Source organism: Mustelus asterias, chromosome 8, assembly GCF_964213995.1.
Source record: "Mustelus asterias chromosome 8, sMusAst1.hap1.1, whole genome shotgun sequence".
Taxonomy (NCBI): domain Eukaryota; kingdom Metazoa; phylum Chordata; class Chondrichthyes; order Carcharhiniformes; family Triakidae; genus Mustelus; species Mustelus asterias.
In genome coordinates, this window is record NC_135808.1 from 1,558,735 (window position 1) to 1,583,390 (window position 24,656).

At 45.7% G+C, this 24,656-nt stretch overlaps 1 protein-coding gene across 2 annotated transcripts in view; it reads left to right on the plus strand.

Moving 5' to 3' along the window:
- The window catches only part of LOC144496747 (butyrophilin subfamily 1 member A1-like), a 99,925-nt gene that overhangs the window by 43,740 nt on the left and 31,529 nt on the right, over positions 1-24,656 (plus strand). For both annotated transcript variants that reach the window (XM_078217263.1, XM_078217264.1), the window contains exons 6-7: positions 7,598-7,717; positions 8,621-8,653. In XM_078217263.1, coding sequence (XP_078073389.1) covers positions 7,598-7,717; positions 8,621-8,653 — 153 coding nt within the window. The remainder of the gene's footprint in view (positions 1-7,597; positions 7,718-8,620; positions 8,654-24,656) is intronic.

Consider the following 24,656-nt stretch of genomic DNA (forward strand, 5'->3'; position numbering starts at 1 on the left):
GCCAGGTGTTAGATTTGGAGGTAGGTGAGCACTTTGGTGACAGTGACCACAATTCGATTACGTTTACTTTAGCAATGGAAAAGGATAGGTATATACCAAAGGGCAAGAGTTATAGCTGGGGGAAAGGAAATTATGATGCGATTAGCCGAGATTTAGCTGGCATAGGTTGGGGAAGGAAACTGCAGGGGATGGGCACAATTGAAATGTGGAACTTGTTCAAGGAACAGCTACTACGCGTCCTTGATAAATATGTACCTGTCAGGCAGGGAGGAAGCAGTCATGTGGGGGAACCGTGGTTTACTAAGGAGGTTGAATCTCTTGTGAAGAGGAAGAAGGAGACTTATGTTAAGATGAGACGTGAAGGCTCAGTTAGGGCGCTTGAGAGTTACAAGTTAGCCAGGAAGGACCTAAAGAAAGAGTTAAGAAGAGCCAGGGGGGGACATGAGAAGTTTTTGGCGGGTAGGATCAAGGAAAATCCTAAAGCTTTCTATAGGTATGTCAGGAGTAAAAGAATGACTAGGGTAAGATTAGGGCCAGTCAAGGACAGGAGTGGGAAGTTGTGCCTGGAGTCTGAAGAGATAGGAGAGGCACTAAATGAATATTTTTCGTCGGTATTCACACTGGAGAGGGACAGTGTTGTTGAGGGGAGTACTGAGATGCAGGCTGTTGGACTGGATGGGATTGATGTTCATAAGGAGGAGGTGTTAGCAATTCTGGAAAGGGTAAAAAGCCATGGGATTTATCCGAGGATTCTCTGGGAGGCTAGAGAGGAGATTGCAGAGCCTTTGGCTTTGATCTTTGTGTCGTCATTGTCTACAGGAACAGTGCCAGAAGACTGGAGGATAGCAAATGTTGTCCCCTTGTTCAAGAAGGGGAGTAGGGACAACTCTGGTAATTATAGACCGGTGAGCCTTACTTCTGTTGTGGGCAAAGTATTGGAAAGGATTATAAGAGATAGGATTTATAATCACCTAGAAAGGAATAATTTGATTAGGGCTAGTCAGCACGGTTTTGTGAAGGGTAGGTCGTGCCTCACAAACCTTATTGAGTTCTTTGAGAAGGTGAGCAAAGAGGTGGATGAGGGTAAAGTGGTTGATGTGGTGTATATGGATTTCAGCAAAGTGTTTGATAAGGTTCCCCATGGTAAGCATTTGCAGAAAATACGGACACATGGGATTGAGGGTGATTTAGTGGTTTGGATCAGGAATTGGCTAGCTGTAAGAAAACAAAGGGTGGTGGTTGATGGGAAATATTCATCCTGGAGTTCAGTTACTAGGGGTGTACCGCAAGGATCTGTTTTGGGGCCACTGCTGTTTGTCATTTTTATTAATGACCTGGCGTGGAAGGATGGATTAGTAAATTTGCGGATGACACTAAAGTCGGTGGAGTTGTAGACAGTGCGGAGGGAAGTGGCAGGGTACAGAGGGACATAGATAAGCTGCAGAGCCTGGGCTGAGAGGTGGCAAATGGAGTTTAATGCGGAAACGTGTGAGGTGATTCACTTTGGAAGGAGTAACAGGAATACAGAGTACTGGGCTAATGGTAAGATACTTGGTAGTGTGGATGAACAGAGGGATCTGGGTGTCCATGTGCATAGATCCCTGAAAGTTGGCACCCAGATTGATAGGGTTGTTAAGAAAGCGTACGGTGTGTTAGCTTTTATTGGTAGAGGGATTGAGTTTCGGAGCCAGGAGGTCATGCTGCAACTGTACAAAACTCTGGTGCGGCCGCATTTGGAGTATTGCGTACAGTTCAGGTCGCCGTATTATAGGAAAGATGTGGAAGTGTTGGAAAGGGTGCAGAGGAGATTTACCAGAATGTTGCCTGGTTTGGTGGGAAAATCGTATGAGGAAAGGCTGAGGGGCTTGAGGTTGTTTTTGTTAGAGAGAAGAAGGTTAAGAGGTGACTTAATAGAGGCATACAAGATGATCAGAGGATTAGATAGGGTGGATAGTGAGAGCCTTTTTCCTCGGATGGTGTTGGCTATAGCTTTAAATTGAGGGGAGAGAGATATAGGACAGATGTTAGAGGTAGGTTCTTTACTCAGAGAGTAGTAAGGGTGTGGAATGCCCTGCCTGCAACAGTAGTGGACTCGTCAACATTAAGAGCGTTCAAATGGTTATTGGATAAACATATGGATGATATTGGAATAGTGTAGGTGAGAGGGGCTTTAGATTGGTACCACTGGTCGGCGCAACATCGAGGGCCGAAGGGCCTGTACTGCGCTGTAATGTTCTATGTTCTATGTTCTAAAGATTTTTGGTTCCCTTTTGTGTTCACTAACATTCTATTCTCACATTCTGTCTTTGCCAGCCTTATTTTCCTCATCAATTCCTCTCTCAACTTTATATTTGGCCTGGCCCTCGCCTGAGGTTCACCTGAACCTCTTTGATTTTGGTCCAGCAGCTTCTCAAACTCTCTCCTCATCTTTGGCCCCTTAAAGATTCCCCATTGTTCTGTTTGAGATTTTCCTGACTGTCTTTGATTCTATTTTACCCGGGCGAGCCCCCTTCTCATCCTTTTCAAATTAACCCTCTTCTTAGAAGTTTCACTTTAGTTCGTTTCTTGCTCTTCTCCATCACAAATCTAAACCCTTTGTTACAATGGTCACTTTCACACAAGTGTAAAAGACATTTGGTCCACTTGTGCCCCCTCATTCCCCAGCACCAGATCCAGAAATCCCACCTTTCCGGTTGGACTGAGAAATACCGATCAAGGAAGTTTTCCTGAACACATTTCAGAAATTCCTCCTCCTTCTTTCTCCTTTATGTTTGTATTATTCCAACTGATATTTTGGGTAATAAAATCCCCCAAATCACTGCTCCCAGGTTTTAACCATCCTTCTTCATTATTTTTTACTTTCGCTTCGTCTTCATCAATGTCTGATTTCAGCTTTAAGAAACACCTTTTAAAGTTTTGACAAAGTGTCACCTGGACTCGCAATGTCAGCTCTTTTCTCTCCTTACAGACGCTGCCAGACCTGCTGAGATTTTCCAGCATTTTCTCTTTCAGATTCCAGCATCCGCAGTAATTTGCTTTGACCTTTTAAAGTTGTTGTTGTTGTTGAATGTGGCCAAGACAAATATATTTTACAAACTGAGGCACCAAACACTCAGACTGCCATGTTTCTGTTCAGTGATGCACCAGCCTTTGAACAAGAGCAAAGAACAGTACAGCACAGGAACAGGCCCTTCGGCCCATCAAGCCTGTGCCAATCATGTTGTCCTATCTAGACCAACCGCCTGTATCCCTCTATACCCCTCCTGTTCATGTGTCTATCCAGATAAGCGTTAAATGTTGCTCACGTGTCTGCCTCAACCACCTCACTTAGAACATAGAACATAGAAAGCCCCAGCACAAACAGGCCCTTCGGCCCACAAGTTGCGCTGATCATATCCCTACCTCTCGGCCTATCTATAGCCCTCAATCCCATTAAATCCCATGTACTCATCCAGAAGTCTCTTAAAAGACCCCAACGAGTTTGCCTCCACCACCACCGACGTCAGCCGATTCCACTCACCCACCACCCTCTGAGTGAAAAACTTACCCCTGACATCTCCTCTGTACCTACCCCCCAGCACCTTAAACCTGTGTTCTCTCGTAGCAACCATTTCAGCCCTTGGAAATAGCCTCTGAGAGTCTACCCTATCCAGACCTCTCAACATCTTGTAAACCTCTATCAGGTCACCTCTCATCCTTCGTCTCTCCAGGGAGAAGAGACCAAGCTCCCTCAACCTATCCTCATAAGGCATGCCCCCCAATCCAGGCAACATCCTTGTAAATCTCCTCTGCACCCTTTCAATGGCTTCAACATCTTTCCTGTAATGAGGTGACCAGAACTGCGCGCAGTACTCCAAGTGGGGTCTAACCAGGGTCCTATAAAGCTGCAGCATTATCTCCCGACTCCTAAACTCAATCCCTCGATTAATGAAGGCTAGTACGCCGTACGCCTTCTTGACCGCATCCTCCACCTGCGAGGCCGATTTAAGAGTCCTATGGACCCGGACCCCAAGGTCCTTCTGATCCTCTACACTGCTAAGAATGGTACCCTTCATATTATACTGCTGCTTCATCCCATTGGATCTGCCAAAATGGATCACTACACACTTATCCGGGTTGAAGTCCATCTGCCACTTCTCCGCCCAGTCTTGCATTCTATCTATGTCTCGCTGCAACTTCTGACATCCCTCCAAACTATCCACAACACCACCTACCTTGGTGTCATCAGCAAACTTACCAACCCATCCCTCCACTTCCTCATCCAGGTCATTTATGAAAATGACAAACAGCAAGAGTCCCAGAACAGATCCCTGGGGCACTCCACTGGTCACTGACCTCCATGCAGAGAAAGACCCCTCCACAGCCACTCTCTGCCTTCTGCAGGCAAGCCAGTTCTGGATCCACAAGGCAACAGCCCCTTGGATCCCATGCCCTCTCACTTTCTCAAGAAGTCTTGCATGGGGGACCTTATCGAACGCCTTGCTGAAGTCCATATAGACCACACCCACCGCTCTTCCTTCGTCAATGTGTTTGGTCACATTTTCAAAGAACTCAACCAGGCTCGTAAGGCACGACCTGCCCTTGACAAAGCCGTGCTGACTACTTTTGATCATACTAAACTTCTCTAGTTGATCATAAATCCTGTCTCTCAGGATCCTCTCCATCAACTTACCAACCACTGAGGTTAGACTCACCGGTCGGTAATTTCCCGGGCTGTCCCTGTTCCCTTTCTTGAATATAGGGACCACATCTGCAATCCTCCAATCCTCCGGAACCTCTCCCATCTCCATCGACGATGCAAAGATCATCGCCAAAGGCTCCGCAATCTCCTCCCTCGCCTCCCACAGTAACCTGGGGTACATCCCATCCGGTCCCGGCGACTTACCAACCTTGATGCCATTCAATAGTTCCAACACATCCTCTTTCTTTATGTCCACATGCTCGATCCTTTCTGTCCACCGCAAACCAGCAGTACAACCACCCAGATCCCTTTCCACCGTGAATACCGAGGTAAAGTATTCATTAAGCACCTCCGCCATTTCTAACGGTTCCGCACAAACTTTTCCCCCTTCACCTTTTAAGGGTCCTATGCCTTCACATCTCATCCTTTTACTCTTGACATATTTGTAGAACGCCTTGGGATTCTCCTTAATCTTACCCGCCAAGGTCTTCTCATGACCCCTTCTCGCTCTCCTAATTTCCTTCTTAAGCTCCTTCCTACATCCCGTATACTCCTCTAAATCCTTAACACCTCCTAGCTCTCTGAACCTTCTGTACACCTCTCTTTTCTTATTCACCAGGTTCATCACAACCTTCGTGCACCACGGTTCCCGTACCCTACCAACACCCCCCTGTCTCATCGGAACGTTGTCATGCAGAGCTCCAGACAAACATTCCTTGAAAATCCTCCACTTTCCTTCGGTACTTTTCCCCAAGAATGCCTCCTTCCAATTTACCCGTCTAATTTCCTCCCTGATGACACTGTATTTCCCTTTACTCCAGAGAAACACTTTCCTAGCCTGCCTGATCCTATCTCTTTCCAATGCTATCGTGAAGGAGATAGAATTATGATCGCTATCCCCAAGATGCTCACCCACCGAGAGATCCTCCACCTGTCCAGGTTCATTAGCCAGCACCAGATCAAGTACAGCCTCTCCTCTAGTAGGCTTATCCACATACTGTGTCAGGAAACTCTCCTGGACACACCTAACAAACTCCTCTCCATCCAAACCCCTAGCCCTAGGGATATTCCAATCTATGTTTGGGAAATTAAAATCTCCCATCACGACAACTCTGTTATTCCTACATCTCTCCAGGATCTGTTTCCCCATCTGCTCCTCAACATCTCTGTTACTATTGGGCGGCCTATAGAAAACACCCAGCAAAGTTACCGACCCCTTCCTGTTCCTAACCTCCACCCACAGAGACTCCGTAGTCAATCCCTCCACGGCGTCCACCTTCTCTACAGCCGTGACACTATCCCTGATCAACAGTGCCACTCCCCCCCCTCTCTTGCCTCCCTCCCTGTCCATCCTGAAACATCTAAAACCCGGCACCTGAAGCACCCAGTCCTGTCCCTGAGACATCCAAGTCTCCGTAATGGCCACCACATCACAATTCGAAGCAGCAATCCACGCTCTAAGCTCATCCACTTTATTCACTACACTCCTGGCATTAAAATAGACACATCTCAGACCTTCAGCCTGAGCACTTCCCTTCTCCATCACTCGTCTAACCTCCCTCTTACCCTGTCTACATTCCTTATCTATTTGCGAGCTAACCTCCTCGCTCTCAGTCCCCTCATTTCGATTCCCTCCCCCCAACCTTTCTAGTTTAAAGTCTCTCCAGTAGCCTTAGCCAACCTTCCCGCCAGGATATTGGTCCCCCTGGGATTCAAGTGCCACCCGTCTTTTTTAAACAGGTCACACCTGCCCCTAAAGAGGTCCCAATGATCCAAGTACCCAAATCCTTGTCCCTTGCTCCAGTCCCTCAGCCACGCATTCATTCTCCACCGATTCCTGTTCTCACTCTCCCGCGGCACAGGCAGCAATCCCGAGATTACTACCTTTGCATTCCTCTTTCTCAGCTGTCTACCTAACTCCCTATATTCTCTTTTCATGACCCCTTCCCTCTTCCTACCTATGTCAGCAGTACCTATATGCATCACGACCTTCGGCTCCTCTCCCTCCCCCTTCAGGATTTCTGGGACTCGACCAGAGACATCCCGGACCCCTGCACCAGGGAGGCAAACCACCATCCGAGAGTCCCGTCTGTGTCCGCAAAAACGCCTATCTGACCCCCTCACCGTAGAGTCCCCAATTAGCAGTACATTCCAGGCCCCCACCACACTCTGTGTAAAAAACTTCCCCCGCACATCTCCACTGAACCTTTCCCCCCTTACCTTGAACTTGTGTCCCCGGTAATTGCCATTTCTACCCTGGGAAAAAACTTTCAACTGTTCACCTTATATGTGCCTTTCATAATTTTATAGACTTCTATCATGTCGCCCCTCAGCCTCCGTCTTTCCAGGGAGAACAATCCCAGTTTATTCAACCTCTCCTCATCGCTAATACCTTCCATACCAGGCAACATCCTGGTAAACCTTTTCTCCAAAGCCTCCATATCCTTCTCGTAGTGTGGTGACCAGAATTGGACACAGTATTCCAAATGTGGCCTCACCAACGTTGTATATTACTGCAACATAATTTGCCAACTTTTATACTTGATGCCCCGGCCGATGAAGGCAAGCATGCCATCTGCTTTCTTCACCACCTTTTCCTTTGATTTCACCAAAACTAGCAGGGGAGGGCCCAGTTTAACAAAGAGTCCCAGCCCCTCGACAATGAGAGACATCAGTGATAGTGATTGAAATGGACAGAGGCTCCATTCACGTCAAGTCATTTAGTAACTTTAATCTGCTCGCTAATTTCTGGCAGTTCCAGTGGACTCCTGCTGAAGTTACATCAGGATGCTGTCCAAACAACCATGGGCTTCCCATTTCATAAACTTTTACTACTGTTGAATACTCTAAAAGAACTATTTTTATGGTATATGTTGTGGATAATATCATTTTGTAATTCTGGTCTTTACTTCACAGGTGATATCTTCCCTGGTGTTCCTGTTTGGCTGGTACCTTTGCTCACCACCATTTGCCTTCTAATTGTAGCCATTTCTGCTTTGATTTATTGGAGTGTGAAACAACAGCCATATATTAAAGGTATTTTCTCAGTGTAAAAATGTATAAATACAGTCCCAGAAATCCCATGGGGATTCTCTAATCTCCTGCCGTAGATTCAGTGGAAACGGCAGAAAAACCATGTTTCGGTGGGAGCTCAGCTGGTCTTCCATCGAGATCAGAACAGCCCCGTGGAACGACAGGATTACACCTGTACCCCATAAAATTAGGACAGGTCAGGGGAGGATGGTGGAAAGGTCATCTGGGTAATTCTACAGCAGCTGCCGCCCCCTCCACCTCCCCCCGTCTTCTATACAGCGTCTTCTGTATAGTTTCAGAATAGAATAGGGAAGTATTATTACTGCTGTTACCTATTAATCCTTTCTATTCCTGAAGCTCCCAAAAATATTCATTAGCTCTTCACCTATTTTGCTGTTTATTTCCCTGTTAATTACAAGATGTACCACATCAGCTCTGTGTATTAGATTCTTTGGGTTTGGGATTTGCCACAGTCTTTACCTATTAGATTGATAGGGTCAATGCACACATCATGCCTTTGATTTTCTGATACTCCATAATATCCATCTAACTATCCTTTAAAGAACTTGTTTGGACTTTATATAATTTCACCAAAACTGAAGTAAAATAATTCTTTAATTATCTATATTCTGTTTATTCAGATCTGTTACCCTCACTTGAATTTGGTTCTTTCCTCCCTGCCCCCTTTCTCTGTCTCTGTTTAAAACCTGTTAAATCACTATTATTTCCAGCTCTGGTGAAAGGACATCAACCTGTTTCTCTCTCCACAGACTCCACCTGACTCGCTGAGTATTTCCAGCAGTTTCTGTTTTTATTTCCAGTTTCCAGCATCTACGATATTTTGCTTTTGATTAATGAAGTTTGTTTCTAACATTCAAAACAATGTTTTTCTTATATTTTTTACAGAGCTCGAACTTCGGAAATTTATCGTCGAACTTGGTAAGAGTTCAATATTGAAATATTCACAAGCTGCAAAGTATATTTGTTTTGGGTTAATTATATTGATATTTATCTGTTAGGATTAGCTAATTATACATCGTGATGATGTGACTGTGCTTTAACCCAAAGGTGAATGAACTGATCATCTTAAGAATCTGAGTGAACATTTCAATAATGATTGACATTTGATGTAAATATATTGGGTAGCAATTTCCAGGATCTTGTGCTGCCACAGGAGCTTCAGAAAGACCAAACAGACAATAGGAAAAATGTGTGTGACTCTGGTCTAACCATATAAAAGCACGGTGCTCACTAATCTCATACCTGTGTTTCCCACAGACTGAATTATTTTGACCACTCTGAATTACATTGATAATATAATTTGGGAAACCTGTGGGTACACTATATTGGACACATACCAGACACAAGATAGAATTTGGCCCAAAATTGTTTACACAGTAAGAAGTTTAACAACACCAGGTTAAAGTCCAACAGGTTTATTTGGTAGCAAAAGCCACACAAGCTTTCGAAGCTCTAAGCCCCTTCTTCAGGTGAGTGGGAATTCTGTTCACAAACAGAGTTTATAAAGACACAGACTCAATTTACATGAATAATGGTTGGAATGCGAATACTTACAACTAATCAAGTCTTTAAGAAACAAAACAATGGGAGTGGAGAGAGCATCAAGACAGGCTAAAAAGATGTGTATTGTCTCCAGACAAGACAGCCAGTGAAACTCTGCAACTGTGGGCGTTACAAATAGTGTGACATGAACCCAATATCCCGGTTGAGGCCGTCCGCGTGTGTGCGGAACTTGGCTATCAGTTTCTGCTCAGCGACTCTGCGCTGTCGTGTGTCGCGAAGGCCGCCTTGGAGAACGCTTACCCGAATATCAGAGGCCGAATGCCCGTGACCGCTGAAGTGCTCCCCAACAGGAAGAGAACAGTCTTGCCTGGTGATTGTCGAGCGGTGTTCATTCATCCATTGTCGCAGCGTCTGCATAGTTTCCCCAATGTACCAGGCCTCACGACATCCTTTCTTGCAGCGTATCAGGTAGACAACGTTGGCCGAGTTGCAAGAGTATGTACCCTGTACCTGGTGGATGGTGTTCTCACGTGAGATGATGGCATCTGTGTCGATGATCCGGCACGTCTTGCAGAGGTTGCTGTGGCAGGGTTGTGTGGTGTCTTGGTCACTGTTCTCCTGAAGGCTGGGTAGTTTGCTGCGGACAATGGTCTGTTTGAGGTTGTGCGGTTGTTTGAAGGCAAGAAGTGGGGGTGTGGGGATGGCCTTGGCGAGATGTTCGTCTTCATCAATGACATGTTGAAGGCTCCGGAGGAGATGCCATAGCTTCTCCACTCCGGGGAAGTACTGGACAACGAAGGGTACTCTGTCCACTGTGTCCCATGTTTGTCTTCTGAGGAGGTCAGTGCGGTTTTTCGCTGTGGCGCGTCGGAACTGTTGATCAATGAGTCTAGCGCCATATCCTGTTCTTATGAGGGCATCTTTCAGCGTCTGGAGGTGTCTGTTGCGATCCTCCTCATCCGAGCAGATCCTGTGTATACGGAGGGCTTGTCCGTAGGGGATGGCTTCTTTAACGTGTTTAGGGTGGAAGCTGGAGAAGTGGAGCATCGTGAGGTTATCCGTGGGCTTGCGGTACAGTGAGGTGCTGAGGTGACCGTCCTTAATGGAGATGCGCGTGTCCAAGAATGCAACCGATTCCGGAGAGTTGTCTATGGTGAGCCTGATGGTGGGATGGAACTTGTTGATGTCATCATAGAGTTGTTTCAGTGATTGTTCCCCATGAGTCCAAAGGAAAAAAATGTCATCGATGTATCTAGTGTATAGCATCACGGGCATTCGGCCTCTGATATTCGGGTAAGCGTTCTCCAAGGCGGCCTTCGCGACACACGACAGCGCAGAGTCGCTGAGCAGAAACAAAGAACAAAGAACAGTACAGCACAGGAAACAGGCCCTTCGGCCCTCCAAGCCTGTGCCGCTCCTTGGTCCAACTAGACCAATCGTTTGTATCCCTCCATTCCCAGGCTGCTCATGTGACTATCCAGGTAAGTCTTAAACGATGTCAGCGTGCCTGCCTCCACCACCCTACTTGGCAGCGCATTCCAGGCCCCCACCACCCTCTGTGTAAAAAACGTCCCTCTGATGTCTGAGTTATACTTCGCCCCTCTCAGCTTGAGCCCGTGACCCCTCGTGATCGTCACCTCCGACCTGGGAAAAAGCTTCCCACTGTTCACCCCATCTATACCCTTCATAATCTTGTATACCTCTATTAGATCTCCCCTCATTCTCCGTCTTTCCAAGGAGAACAACCCCAGTCTACCCAATCTCTCCTCATAGCTAAGACCCTCCATACCAGGCAACATCCTGGTAAACCTTCTCTGCACTCTCTCCAATGCCTCCACGTCCTTCTGGTAGTGCGGCGACCAGAACTGGACGCAGTACTCCAAATGTGGCCTAACCAGCGTTCTATACAGCTGCATCATCAGACTCCAGCTTTTATACTCTATACCCCGTCCTGATAGCCAAGTTCCGCACACACGCGGACGGCCTCAACCGGGATATTGGGTTCATGTCACACTATTTGTAACGCCCACAGTTGCAGAGTTTCACTGGCTGTCTTGTCTGGAGACAATACACATCTTTTTAGCCTGTCTTGATGCTCTCTCCACTCCCATTGTTTTGTTTCTTAAAGACTTGATTAGTTGTAAGTATTCGCATTCCAACCATTATTCATGTAAATTGAGTCTGTGTCTTTATAAACTCTGTTTGTGAACAGAATTCCCACTCACCTGAAGAAGGGGCTTAGAGCTTCGAAAGCTTGTGTGGCTTTTGCTACCAAATAAACCTGTTGGACTTTAACCTGGTGTTGTTAAACTTCTTACTGTGTTTACCCCAGTCCAACGCCGGCATCTCCACACCAAAATTGTTTCACACAGGGCCACGATAGCCAGTCGAGGATGGAGAATTACATCCATTAATCCAATTTTGATTTATTATTGTCACATGTGTTAGTATACAGTGAAAAGTATTGTTTCTTGCACACTATTCAGACAAAGCATACCATACATAATGGAAAGGAAAGAGGGCAGAATGTAGTGTTACGGCCATAGCTAGGGTGTAGAGAAAGATCAACTTAGTGCGAGGTAGGTCCATTCAAAAGTCTGATGGCAGCAGGGGAGAAGCTGTTCTTGAGTTGGTTGGTATGTATCCTCAGACTTTTGTATCTTTTTCCCGACAGAAGAAGGTGGAAGAGAATATGTCTGGGATGTGTGGGGTCCTTGATTATGCTGGCTGCTTTTCCAAGGCATTGGGAAGTTTGGACAGAGTCAATGGATGGGGGGCTGGTTTGAGTGATAGACTGAGCTTCGTTCACAACCCTTTGTAGTTTTTCGCAGTCTGGGGCAGAGCAGGAGCCATACCAAGCTGTGATACAACCATAAAGAATGCTTTCTATGGTGCATCTGTAAAAGTTGGTGAGAGTCGTAGCGGACATGCTAAATTTCTTTAGTGTCCTGAGAAAGAGAGGCGTTGGTGGACTTTCTTAACTATAGTGTCGGTGTGGCGGGACAGGACAGGTTGTTGGTGATCTTTCCCTTCGTTCAACTTCATTTTGTTGACATTGAGGGAGAGATTATTGTCATCGCACCAGTTCATCAAATTCTTTATCTCTTTCTTGTCCTGTGCCTCGTCATTGTTTGAGATTCAACCCATAAAGGTGGTGTCATCAGCAAACTTGAAAATCGAGTTGGAGGGAAATTTGGCGATATAGTCGAAGGTGCATGAGGAGTATAGTAAGGGGCTGAGGGGACAGCCTTGTGGGGCACCGGTGTTGAGGATGATCGTGGAGGAGCTGTTGTTGCCTATCCTTACTGATTGTGGTCTGTGGGTTAGGAAGTCTTGGATCCAGTTGCAGAGGGAGGAGCCGAACCCCAGGCCATGGAGTTTGGAAATGAGCCCCACAGGAATAATGGTGTTAAAGACTGAGCTGTCGTCAACAAAAAGGAGCCTGACATGGATGCTTTTTGTTATCTAGTTGTTCCAGAGTTGTGTGTAGGGCCAGGGTGATGACGTCTGCTGTGGACCTGTTGCGGCGATAGGCTGTCTGGGAGGCCGGAATTGATTTGTGCCATGACTTATCGAGCTGAAAATCTCTGCCAGATCCCAGGTTTAAAGGAGAATGTATTGTGCCACCCATTGTAACAAATAGACAGATCTTATGACACGCCGTAATGCAATTTAATTATTGAATACCTTTTGATTAAACCTTCTTTACAGCTGCACTGCCTTTTTTCTAATGTTTAGCGAGTTAGAGAAAGTACTTCTATTTATGCAGGATCTTGTATGTCCTCAACATATCCTGAAACACTCCACATGCGTGCAATTGTAACAGACAATGGCTGAATTCTCTGGCCGTTTACGTTGGTGGGATCATACGGTCCCGCAGACAGTGCACCCCTGCCCTGGGTTTCCCGGCAGTGTGGGGTGGATTCAGTGGGAAATCCCATTGACAGCAGCGGGACCAGAAGATCCCACTGCCGGCAAATGGCACAGCAGCTCCCGCTCTAGCAGGGAGGCTGGAGAATCCCGCCCAATTTGTTGATGTCATGGTCCCACAAAAAGCAATGAGATAATGACTGGTTAATCTGTTTTTACTGGTGCTGATTGAGAGATAAATAAATATTTTCCAGAACACTGGCAGAACTCCCCTGCTGTTCTTTGAATCGTGCCATTGAATTTGTTATAGAAACTAGAAGCAGGAGGAGGCCATTCGGCCCCTCGAGCCTGCTCTGCCATTCATTTTGATCACAGCTGATCATCGAATTCAACATCCCGATTTCCCCCCATATCCCTTGATCCCTTTAACCCCAAGAGCTATATCTAATTTCTTCTCGAAATCAGACAATGTTTTGGCCTCAACTACATTGCGATAATGGAGTCCATATTCACCACAGTTGAATTGAACCATGGCATAAAATCTCATCTAAAAGCTGGTATTTCCAAAAATACAATGTTCCATCAGCACTGCCAGCAATTCCATCAGCAGTGAAATTCCAACTGCAATTCTGCTCTGAAGTACTGGAGTTTTACAGCACAGAAAGAGGCCCTTCAGCCCATTGGGTCTCTGCCAGCCATCAAACACCTTGGGTGGCATGGTGGCACAATGGTTAACACTGCTGCCTCACAGCGCCAGGGATCTGGGTTCGATTCCCGGCTTGGGTCACTGTCTGTGTGGAGTTTGCATGTTCTCCCCGTGTCTGCGTGGGTTTCCTCCGGGTGCTCCGGTTTCCTCCCACCGTCTGAAAGAGGTGCTGGTTCGGTGCATTGACCTGAACAGGCGCCGGAATGTGGCAACTAGGGGAATTTCACGGTAACTTCGTTGCAATGTTAGCCTTCCTTGTGACTAATAAATAAAAACTTTAAACTTTAAGCCTATCTATTCTAATCCCATTATGCAGCACTTGGTCCGTAGCCTTGTAAGCTATGATGTTTCAAGAACTCATCTAAATGTTCAGGATTCCCACCTTTCAGGTTCCAGATTCCCATCACCCTCTGGGTGAAAAACGTTTTCCCTTCAATCTCCTCTCAATCTCCAGCTCCTTTCCTCACCCATGCCCCTTGTTACTAACCCCTTTACTGAGGGGAAAAGCTTCTTCCTTACTATTTTGTATCTGATGCACCATCAATCAAGCAAAGACTAGTTTGTATGCAAGAACAAATAGGCTTTTATTAGCAAAAGACTTGGAGCACACCCATGTTGATGAACTGGTCCAGAGACTGAGGCAGGGGGTGGGGAGCAGTCGCCTTTATACCTGGACCAGGGCGGGGGAGGAGTCCCGGGCAGGGCCGGCAGGGACGTGTCCAGGCATGTCACACACACAGGCAATGAGCTAACAGTGGTTTACCACAGTATCTACCCTATCTATATCCCTCATGATTTTGTTCACCTCGATAAAGTCAGCCTTCTCTGCTCTAAGGAAAACAGCCCCAGCCTATCCAGCCTCGCTTCATAGCTGAAATGCTCCAGCCCAGGCAGCATCCTGGTGAATCTCCTCTGCACCCCCTCCAGTGCAATCACATCCTTCCTATAATGAGGTGATCAGAACTATACACGGTATTCTAGCTGTGGTCTAACCAGTATTTTATACAGCTCCATCATATTGCTCTGATATTCTATGCCTCAGATAATAAAGGCAAGTATCCCATATGCCGTCTTAACCACCTTATCTACCTGTCCTGCTGCCTTCAGCGATCTTTGGACTTGATGCACAGCATTTTGATTTTAGAATGCAACCACACAGACAAATTACTCCTGTTGTAAACTAAATATCTCCACTTTACAGAGAACTCTGTCCATTGTGCTGTGGAACCCTGTTGGAATTGTCAGTAAGTTTAGAAAGGTTTTCTGTGTAAAACAGGAGAAGAAGAGTTCTATGTTAGATGTTTTGACTGGTAGTACTAAAAGACGAAGGATGATAATGTGACGCCACTGTTTAAAAAAGGAGGTAGACAAAAGGCGGGTAACTACAGGCCGGTTAGCTTAACGTCCGTAGTTGGGAAATTGCTGGAATCCGTCATTAAAGAAGAAATAGCAGGACACCTGGAAAAAAATGGTTCGATCAAGCAGACGCAGCATGGATTCATGAAGGGAAAGTCGTGTTTGAAGAATTTTCTGGATTTTTATGAAGATGTAACGAGTGCAGTTGACAGAGGGGAACCGGTGGATGTGGTGTTTTTAGATTTCCAGAAGGCATTCGATAAGGTGCCTCACAAAAGGTTGCTGCAGAAGATCAGGGTACACGGAGTTGGGGATAAAGTGTTAGCGTGGATTGAGGATTGGCTATCTAACAGGAAACAGAGAGTTGGAATAAATGGGTGCTTTTCTGGTTGGCAGTTGGTGACTAGTGGCGTGCCGCAGGGATCGATGCTGGGGCCTCAACTGTTTACCATATACATAGACGATCTGGAGGAGGGGACCGAGTGTAGGGTAACAAAGTTTGCGGATGACACAAAGATGAGTGGGAACGCGAATTGCGTGGAGGATGCGGAAAGTCTGCAGAGAGATTTGGATAGGCTAAGTGAGTGGGCAAGGATCTGGAAGATGGAGTATAACATTGACAAGTGTGAGGTTATCCACTTTGGAAGGAATAATAGTAAAATGGACTATTATTTAAATGGTGAAAAATTACAACATGCTACTGTGCAGAGGGAGCTGGGGGTCCTTGTGCATGAATCGCAAAAACTCAGTTTGCAGGTGCAGCAGGTGATCAAGAAGGCAAATGGAATGTTGGCCTTTATCGTGAAGGAGATGGAGTATAAAAGCAGGGAGGTCTTGCTGCAATTGTACAAGGTATCTCACCATAATTATTCATACAAGGTAAGAACATAAGAACATAAGAAATAGGAGCAGGAGTAGGCTATCTAGTCCCTCGAGCCTGGCCCGCCATTCAATAAGATCATGGCTGATCTGATAGTGGTTTAATTCCACTTATCCGCCCGCTCCCCATAACCCTTAATTCCCTTATTGATCAGAAATCTATCTACCTGTGACTTAAACATATTTAACAAGGAAGCCTCCACTGCTTCAATGGGCAGAGAATTCCAGACATTCACTACCCTCTGAGAGAAGAAGTTCCTCCTCAATTCTGTTCTAAGCTGACTCCCCCTTATTTTGTCTCCAGAAACTGTCAGGGAAAGGCACTGATGAAAAGTGGAACTTTTTCAAGGAACAAATACTGGGTGTCCTTGATAGGTATGTCCCTGTCAGGCAGGGAGGAAATGGCCGAGTGAGGGAACCGTGGTTCACAAAAGAGGTGGAATGTCTTGTGAAAAGGAAGAGGGAAGCTTATGTAGGGATGAGGAAACAAGGTTCAGATGGCTCGATTGAGGGTTACAAGTTAGCAAGGAATGAGCTGAAAAAGGGGCTGAGGAGAGCTAGGAGGGGACATGAGAAGTCCTTGGCGGGTCGGATCAAGGAAAACCCCAAGGCTTTTTACTCTTATGTGAGGAATAAAAGAATGACCAGGGTGAGGTGAGGGCCGGTCAAGGACAGTGGTGGGAACTTGTGTATGGAATCAGTAGAGATAGGCGAGGTGATGAATGAATACTTTTCTTCAGTGTTCACCAAGGAGAGGGGCCATGTTTTTCAGGAAGAGAAGGTGTTACAGGCTAATAGGCTGGAGGAAATAGATGTTCGGAGGGAGGATGTATTGGCAGTTTTGAATAAACTGAAGGTCGATAAGTCCCCTGGACCTGATGAAATGTATCCTAGGATTCTTTGGGAGGCGAGGGATGAGATTGCAGAGCCTTTGGCTTTGATCTTTGGGTCCTCGCTGTCCACGGGGATGGTGCCAGAGGACTGGAGAGTGGCAAATGTTGTTCCTCTGTTTAAGAAAGGGAATAGAAATGACCCTGGTAATTATAGACCGGTTAGTCTGACTTCGGTGGTTGGTAAATTGATGGAAAAGGTCCTTAGGGATGGGATTTACGACCATTTAGAAAGATGCGGATTAATCCGGGATAGTCAGCACGGATTCGTGAAGGGCAAATCGTGCCTCACAAATTTGATAGAATTTTTTGAGGAGGTAACTAGGTGTGTTGATGAAGGTAGGGCGGTTGATGTCATATACATGGATTTTAGTAAGGCGTTTGATAAGGTCCCCCATGGTCGGCTTATGATGAAAGTAAGGAGGTGTGGGATAGAGGGAAAGTTGGCCGATTGGATAGGTAACTGGCTATCTGATCGAAGACAGAGGGTGGTGGTGGATGGAAAATTTTCGGACTGGAGGCAGGTTGATAGCGGAGTGCCACAGGGATCGGTGCTTGGTCCTCTGCTCTTTGTGATTTTTATTAATGACTTAGAGGAGGGGGCTGAAGGGTGGATCAGTAAATTTGCTGATGACACCAAGATTGGTGGAGTAGTGGATGAGGTGGAGGGCTGTTGTAGGCTGCAAAGAGACATAGATAGGATGCAAAGCTGGGCTGAAAAATGGCAAATGGAGTTTAACCCTGATAAATGTGAGGTGATTCATTTTGGTCGGACAAATTTAAATGTGGATTACAGGGTCAAAGGTAGGGTTCTGAAGACTGTGGAGGAACAGAGAGATCTTGGGGTCCATATCCACAGATCTCTAAAGGTTGCCACTCAAGTGGATAGAGCTGTGAAGAAGGCATATAGTGTGTTAGCTTTTATTAACAGGGGGTTGGAGTTTAAGAGCCGTGGGGTTATGCTGCAACTGTACAGGACCTTGGTGAGACCGCATTTGGAATATTGCGTGCAGTTCTGGTCACCTCACTATAAGAAGGATGTGGAAGCGCTGGAGAGAGTGCAGAGGAGATTTACCAGGATGCTGCCTGGTTTGGAGTGTCGGTCTTATGAGGAAAGGTTGAGGGAGCTGGGGCTGTTCTCTCTGGAGCGGAGGAGATTGAGGGGAGACTTAATAGAGGTTTATAAAATGATGAAGGGGATAGATCGAGTGAACGTTCAAAGACTATTTCCTCGGGTGGATGGAGCTATTACAAGGGGGCATAACTATAGGGTTCATGGTGGGAGATATAGGAAGGATATCAGAGGTAGGTTCTTCACGCAGAGAGTGGTTGGGGTGTGGAATGGACTGCCTGCAGTGATAGTGGAGTCAGACACTTTAGGAACATTTAAGCGGTTATTGGATAGGCACATGGAGCACACCAGGATGGTAGGGAGTGGGATAGCTTGATCTTGGTTTCAGATGAAGGTCGGCACAACATCGTGGGCCGAAGGGCCTGTTCTGTGCTGTACTGTTCTATGTTCTATGTTCTATATGTACAATTAATATGAGAGTCTTTTTGGTGGATGTTGATTTCATTTTGGTGAGATACCTTGTACAATTACAAGGTACTGGTGAGGCCGCAACTAGAGTACTGTGTGCAATTTTGGTCCCCTTATTTGCGAAAGGATATATTGGCCTTGTAGGGAGTACAGAGAAGGTTCACCAGGTTGATACCGGAGATGAGGGGGTTAGCATATGAGGAGAGATTGAGTAGATTGGGCTTGTACTCGTGGGAGTTTAGAAGGCTGAGGGGAGATCTTATAGAGACATATAAGATAATGAAGGGGCTAGACAGGGTAGAGGCAGAGAGATTCTTTCCACTTAGAAAGGAAACAAGAACTAGAGGACACAGTCTCAAAATAAGGGGGAGTCAGCTTAGAACAGAATTGAGGAGGAACTTCTTCTCTCAGAGGGTAGTGAATGTCTGGAATTCTCTGCCCATTGAAGCAGTGGAGGCTTCCTCGTTAAATATGTTTAAGTCACAGGTAGATAGATTTCTGATCAATAAGGGAATTAAGGGTTATGGGGAGCGGGCGGGTAAGTGGAATTAAACCACTATCAGATCAGCCATGATCTTATTGAATGGCGGGCCAGGCTCAAGGGACTAGATAGCCTACTCCTGCTCCTATTTCTTATGTTCTTATGTTCTTATAAGGTGCCACAATGTGGGTTTTGAACCAACTCGATGCAGATTTATTTTAAGAGCCATTGCCAGAATGAAGTCCAACACAGAAGAGAGATAAGAACCTGCGAATGACTCTGGTGATGTCATGTGAACCATGACACAGAGATGAATTGCTTTACAATACATAACATCCCTCACCCTTTACTTCACCAGTCTGACAACAAACTTTTAAACATTAATGATTACCTCCTATGAACATCAGTTATGTTGCCAAGTACGATTGTCTCCATATGTACAATTAATATGAGTGTCTTTTTGGTGGATGTTGATTTCATTTTGGTGAGATACGACATTCCAGAGTCTGATCTTTGACATCTTCGATAGCCTTTTCCTCTCAAATATCAGGGACTTCATCTTGTGAAGTGGCTTTGTGTCAGCTTCCAGAGATTTTGGTTGTTCTACTGGAGTAGAATCTGAACTTGGTTCTGTAGTAATCTTTGGTTCAGGAATTTCACAACCTTGGGTTTCTGACATACTGATACCGTCTCCGCTAATTCACTTATTGAACCGGGGATTAGATTTGTGTGTCTCTGCCATATTCCCTCATCATCAAGCTGTATTGAATAAGAAATCAGCCCTGTCTTAGCTAGGATGGTTGCAGGTGCCCACTTCTCACTTGCCAAGTAGTTTCTCGCTAAAACTCTTCTCCTTGTTTAAAATTGTAAACATTTTGTTTTGATGTTTGTTCACAGTGAGTAACTTGTGCTTGTTGTTGCTCTATTCCTGGAGGGTCAGTCGATCAAATCTGCTTCTCAGTTTCCTTCTCAGGAATTTCTGGTGAATGTTGTGTGGTAAGATGAGCTGTGTTCCGATGGGACATGGGAAGCTTGTTTCCTCTCGTGGATAATGGAGCACCTTCTTTGAAACATGCCATGAAAGAGTCCAGTGAGTGTACTAGCCTTTCTGCCAATCCATAAGTGGACGGATGATATGTTACGGGCCCGATTTTACCATTTTCATTCTAAGTACTGAATCTGGGCATAATGCAGATCCGACTTAGAAATCTGCTTTCAGGTGCCCCCATACGCACTTCGCCTGAAAAAAACCCGCCAGTGCCATTCGTGCTGTTGGCGGGGCTTATCGTGCCCAAAACGATTGGAGCTCTGAACTGCGCATGCGTAGTTCGAAAAAAATTGAAAAAGCGCACCTGTCACATTGCTCACGGGCCGGATAATGCCTCCCCCTGGCCCCCACAGACATTGCCCCACCCCCACAACATTACAGACCCACCTATCCCCCCACCCTCCGCCACCCAGAACAATCGTGGCCCCCTCCCCCCTTCTCCCCACTGATCTCAGGCAGAGAGATCTACCCTCCCCCCTCCACCCGACAGATATCAGGCAGAGTGATCCCCCTCACCCTCACCCCGGACCCTCCCGCACTAGGCCCCATCTCACCGACACTCCGATAGCTGTGTGACACCTCCCTCTCTCTCCCCTGTCGATAATCATTGAGGCACTGATCCACCAACCGCCCCACCATCCCCCTCCCCCCACCCCCCCCACCCCACTCCCAGGTCGAGAATGTTCCAGTAGCAAAGGCACATGAGGAATAACCTGGTCATTAGTAGGGTCATAGACATGATATTAAGAGGAACATCACTGAACAAACAAAAGAAGAATCCTGAATTCAGTCCTTATAATAATGAAGGAACTTGAATTAACTGTCCAAAATGGAGTATTGCTATCAGGGAGATATCCCTCCATGCTTACGAAGCTGAATCCTGAATCCAGGAATCGTGCAGATGAAAGAGCTTGCACAAGATTATTTTTCGTGGCTGGGGCTTTACTCACAAATAGAAGAAAAATTGGGGCAATGTCAGTCATGCACTAGAATATGGAATATTCCACATCTACAACCACTTCTCCCATGGGACAGGCTAAAACAACCTTGGTCGAGGATATATATCACTCCGTGGGATCCATTGAAGGCTCCATTTTTCTTGTCCTAGTGGATCTGCATTCAAAGCAGCCCATTTGGCCCTATGAGCCTGCTCCTCGATTCATTACGATCATGGCTTATCGTCCAACTCTATAACCTAATCCTGCTTTTTCCCCATAACCTTTGATCCCATTCGCCCCATATGCTGTATCTCGCCACCTCTTGAATACATTCAATGTTTTGGCATCAGCTACTTCCTGTGGTAATGAATTCCACAGGCTCACCATTCTTTGGTTGAAGAAATGCCTCCTCACCGCCGTCCTAAATGGTCCACCCTGAATCCTCAGACTTTGACCGCCTGGTTCTGGACTCCCCTAACATCAGGAACATCCTCCCTGTATCTACCCTGTCTAGTCCTGTTAGAATTTTATAATTCTCTGAGATCCCCCCTCATTCGTCTGAACTCCAGCGAAAACAATCCTAACCTGGTCAATCTCTCCTCACACATCAGCCCCGCCATCTCCGGAATCAGCCTGGTAAACCTTCACTGCACTCCCTCGAGAGCAAGAACATCCTTCCTCAGATAAGGAGACCAAAACTGCACACAATACTCGAGGTGTGGCCTCACCAAGGCCCTGTATAATTGCAACAACACATCCCTGTTCCTGTACTCGAAACCTCTCGCAATAAAGGCCAACATATCATTTGCCTTCTTTACCGCCTGCTGCACCTGCATGCTTACCTTCAGTGACTGGTGCACAAGGACACCCAGGTCCCGCTGCACACTCTGCTCTCCCAATTTACAGCCATTCAGGTAGTAATCTGCCTTCTTGTTTTTGCTTCCAAAGTGAATAACCTCACACTTATCCAAATTATACTGCATCTGCCACTGATTTATCTACTCACCCAACCTGTGCAGATCATTCTGAAGGATCTCTGCATCCTCGTCACAGTTCACCCTCCCACCCAACTTGGTATCATCTGCAAACTTTGAGCTGTTACATTTTGTTCCCTCAGCCAAATCATTAATATATGTTGTGAATAGCTGGAGTCCCAGCACCGATCCCTGTGGCACCCCAGTAGTTACTGCCTGCCAATTTGAAAAGCACACATTAATTCCTACTCTTTGTTTCCTCTCTGCCAACCAGTTTTCTATCCATCTCAATATACTTACCCCAATCCCATGCGCTTTAATCTTACACAATAATCTCTTATGCAGGACTTTGTCAAACTCTTTCTGAAAGTCCAAATATACTACATCGACTGGCTCCCCCTTGTCAACTCTACTGGTTACATCTTCAAAGAATTGCAACAGATTTGTCAAGCATGATTTCCCCTTTATAAATCCATCCTCTGTCTGATCCTGCCACTGCTTTCTAAATAAAGTCCCTGATAATGGATTCGAGAATTTTCCCCACTACCGACGTTAAGCTTACTGGTCTATAATTCCCTGTTTTCTCTCTATCTCCCTTTTTGAATATTGGAGTGACATTAGCTAGCCTCCAATCTACAGGGACTGTTCCAGAGTCTATAGAATCCTGGAAGATGACCAACAATGCACCCACTATTTCTAGAGCCACTTCCTTAAGTACTCTGGGATGTGGATTGTCAGGCTCTGGGGATTTATCCGTCTTCAATGCCATCAATTTTCCCAGCACTATTTCTCTGCTAATATTGATCTCCCTCAGTTTTTCCCTCTCTCTAAATTTTGCATTCTCCAACATGTCTGGTATCTGATTTGTGTCCTCTTTTGTGAAGACAGAAACAAAGTATGGATTCAGTTGCTCAGCCATTTCTTTGTCCCCTATTATACATTCCCCTGTTTCTGTCTGTAGGGGACCTACATTTGTTTTCACCAACCTCTTTCTCTTCACGTGCTAGTTAAATATTCAACTCTGGGTTAAAGTGGACCAATATTGTTGTTTGCTTGAGCATGCCTTTAACTCCTTTGTATGCACTTTCACATTCCTTTATCAATTCCATTGCTGGTTAGCACACAATAAATTATGAAGTGGCTTTAGTGCTATTGCAAGGTTTGGGATGAACTTGCTGTAATAATTGATTCGTCCTAAAAATGATCACAACTGTGACACGTTCTGTGGCCTTGGCACATCCAGCATCACTGTCATTTTCTTAGCTTCTTTGTGGAGGCCATCTGTGTCTCTTACGTGCCCAAAATAACTGATGGATGATTTGAAATATTCACATTTTTCGTTCTTTATGTGGAGATAGTTTAAGTTTATTTATTAGTGTCACAAGTAGGCTTACATTAACACTGTAATGAAGTTACTGTGGAAATCTCCTATTCGCCATATTCCGGCGCCTGTTCAGGTGCACTGAGGGAGCATTTAGCATGGCCAATGCACCTACCAGCACGTCTTTCGGACTGTGGGAAGAAAGCGGAGCACCCAGAAGACAACGTGCAGACTCCGCACAGACAGTCACCCAAGTCGGGAATCGAACCTGGGTTCCTGACGCTGTGAGGCAGCAGTGCTAACCACTGTGCCACCGTGCCACTCAAGACGCTCCAGTATTTCCTCGAAGTTATGTAAATGTTCTTGTTCAGTTCTACTCTATGACATGTGAGCAGAATGGCAACCAAATAACTCTGGAGACCATTGAGGTCACTTAAGATTTGGTCCATTGATCTCTGGAATATGGCTGGTGCCGATGTTATTCCAAATGGTAGGTGCTTATACTTGTGGGTAACAATCATTGGCAGTGGTTGGGACTCAGTTACCACCCTCATCTGGAGGCATACTTGGGACAAGTCTATCTTACTCAACAGCTAACCACCAGCCAGTCCAGAGAATAAGTGCTTGATTAGTGGTAAGGGATACTGGATGACACACAGTACTGGATTTATCGTCATCTTAAAGTCCTCACCGATTCATACAGAATCCTCAGATTTAATGACTGGATGATTTGGGTTTTCCAAAAGATCATTGTTACAGGTTCAATCACTCTGTCCTTGATCTATTTTTTTTGGTTCCGCTTCTGCCTTCAGTTTAGTTGCATAAGGCACAGGTTTTGCCTTGAAGCATTTAGGGTTGTTATCAGGTTTGATCTTGAGCTTTACCTCCACTCTCAGTCATTGATCCTCTGATATTCTCAAGTACCTTCCTATAGTTCTCCAGAGGTTTTTGCAGTGTGTTCTTGCTGTCAACCAGTTGGTTAATTGCTGTCCAGTTTAGTTTGATTTTGTGGAACCATGCTCTTCCAAAGAGTGCCAGAAAGTAACCTTTTACTATGTGCAGGGACAATTCTGCTGATAGACCTTTAGCTTCTACTTGAACCATGATATATCCCTACGGCGGAACTACCTCCTCAGAATGAATTATATTTAAAGGTTTTAGTGGGAAATGTTGAAGCTTCTGATTGTATATGGTTTCTGGGAGAAGTGTTACAGCAGCTCCCATATCTACTTCCATCTTTACTTCTTGTCTGTCTAACTTTGGATAAACCCAGAGCCTTTGCGAACACCTTTTGTGGATTGGGCACCTAATTTAAGTTCTTGGATCTTTTCTAATCTGGTATCATCTTGGAAATTTTTGTCCTGATCAGATATTTTGTAGACCCATGTTTTTAGACCTTGACATGTTCTTGCATT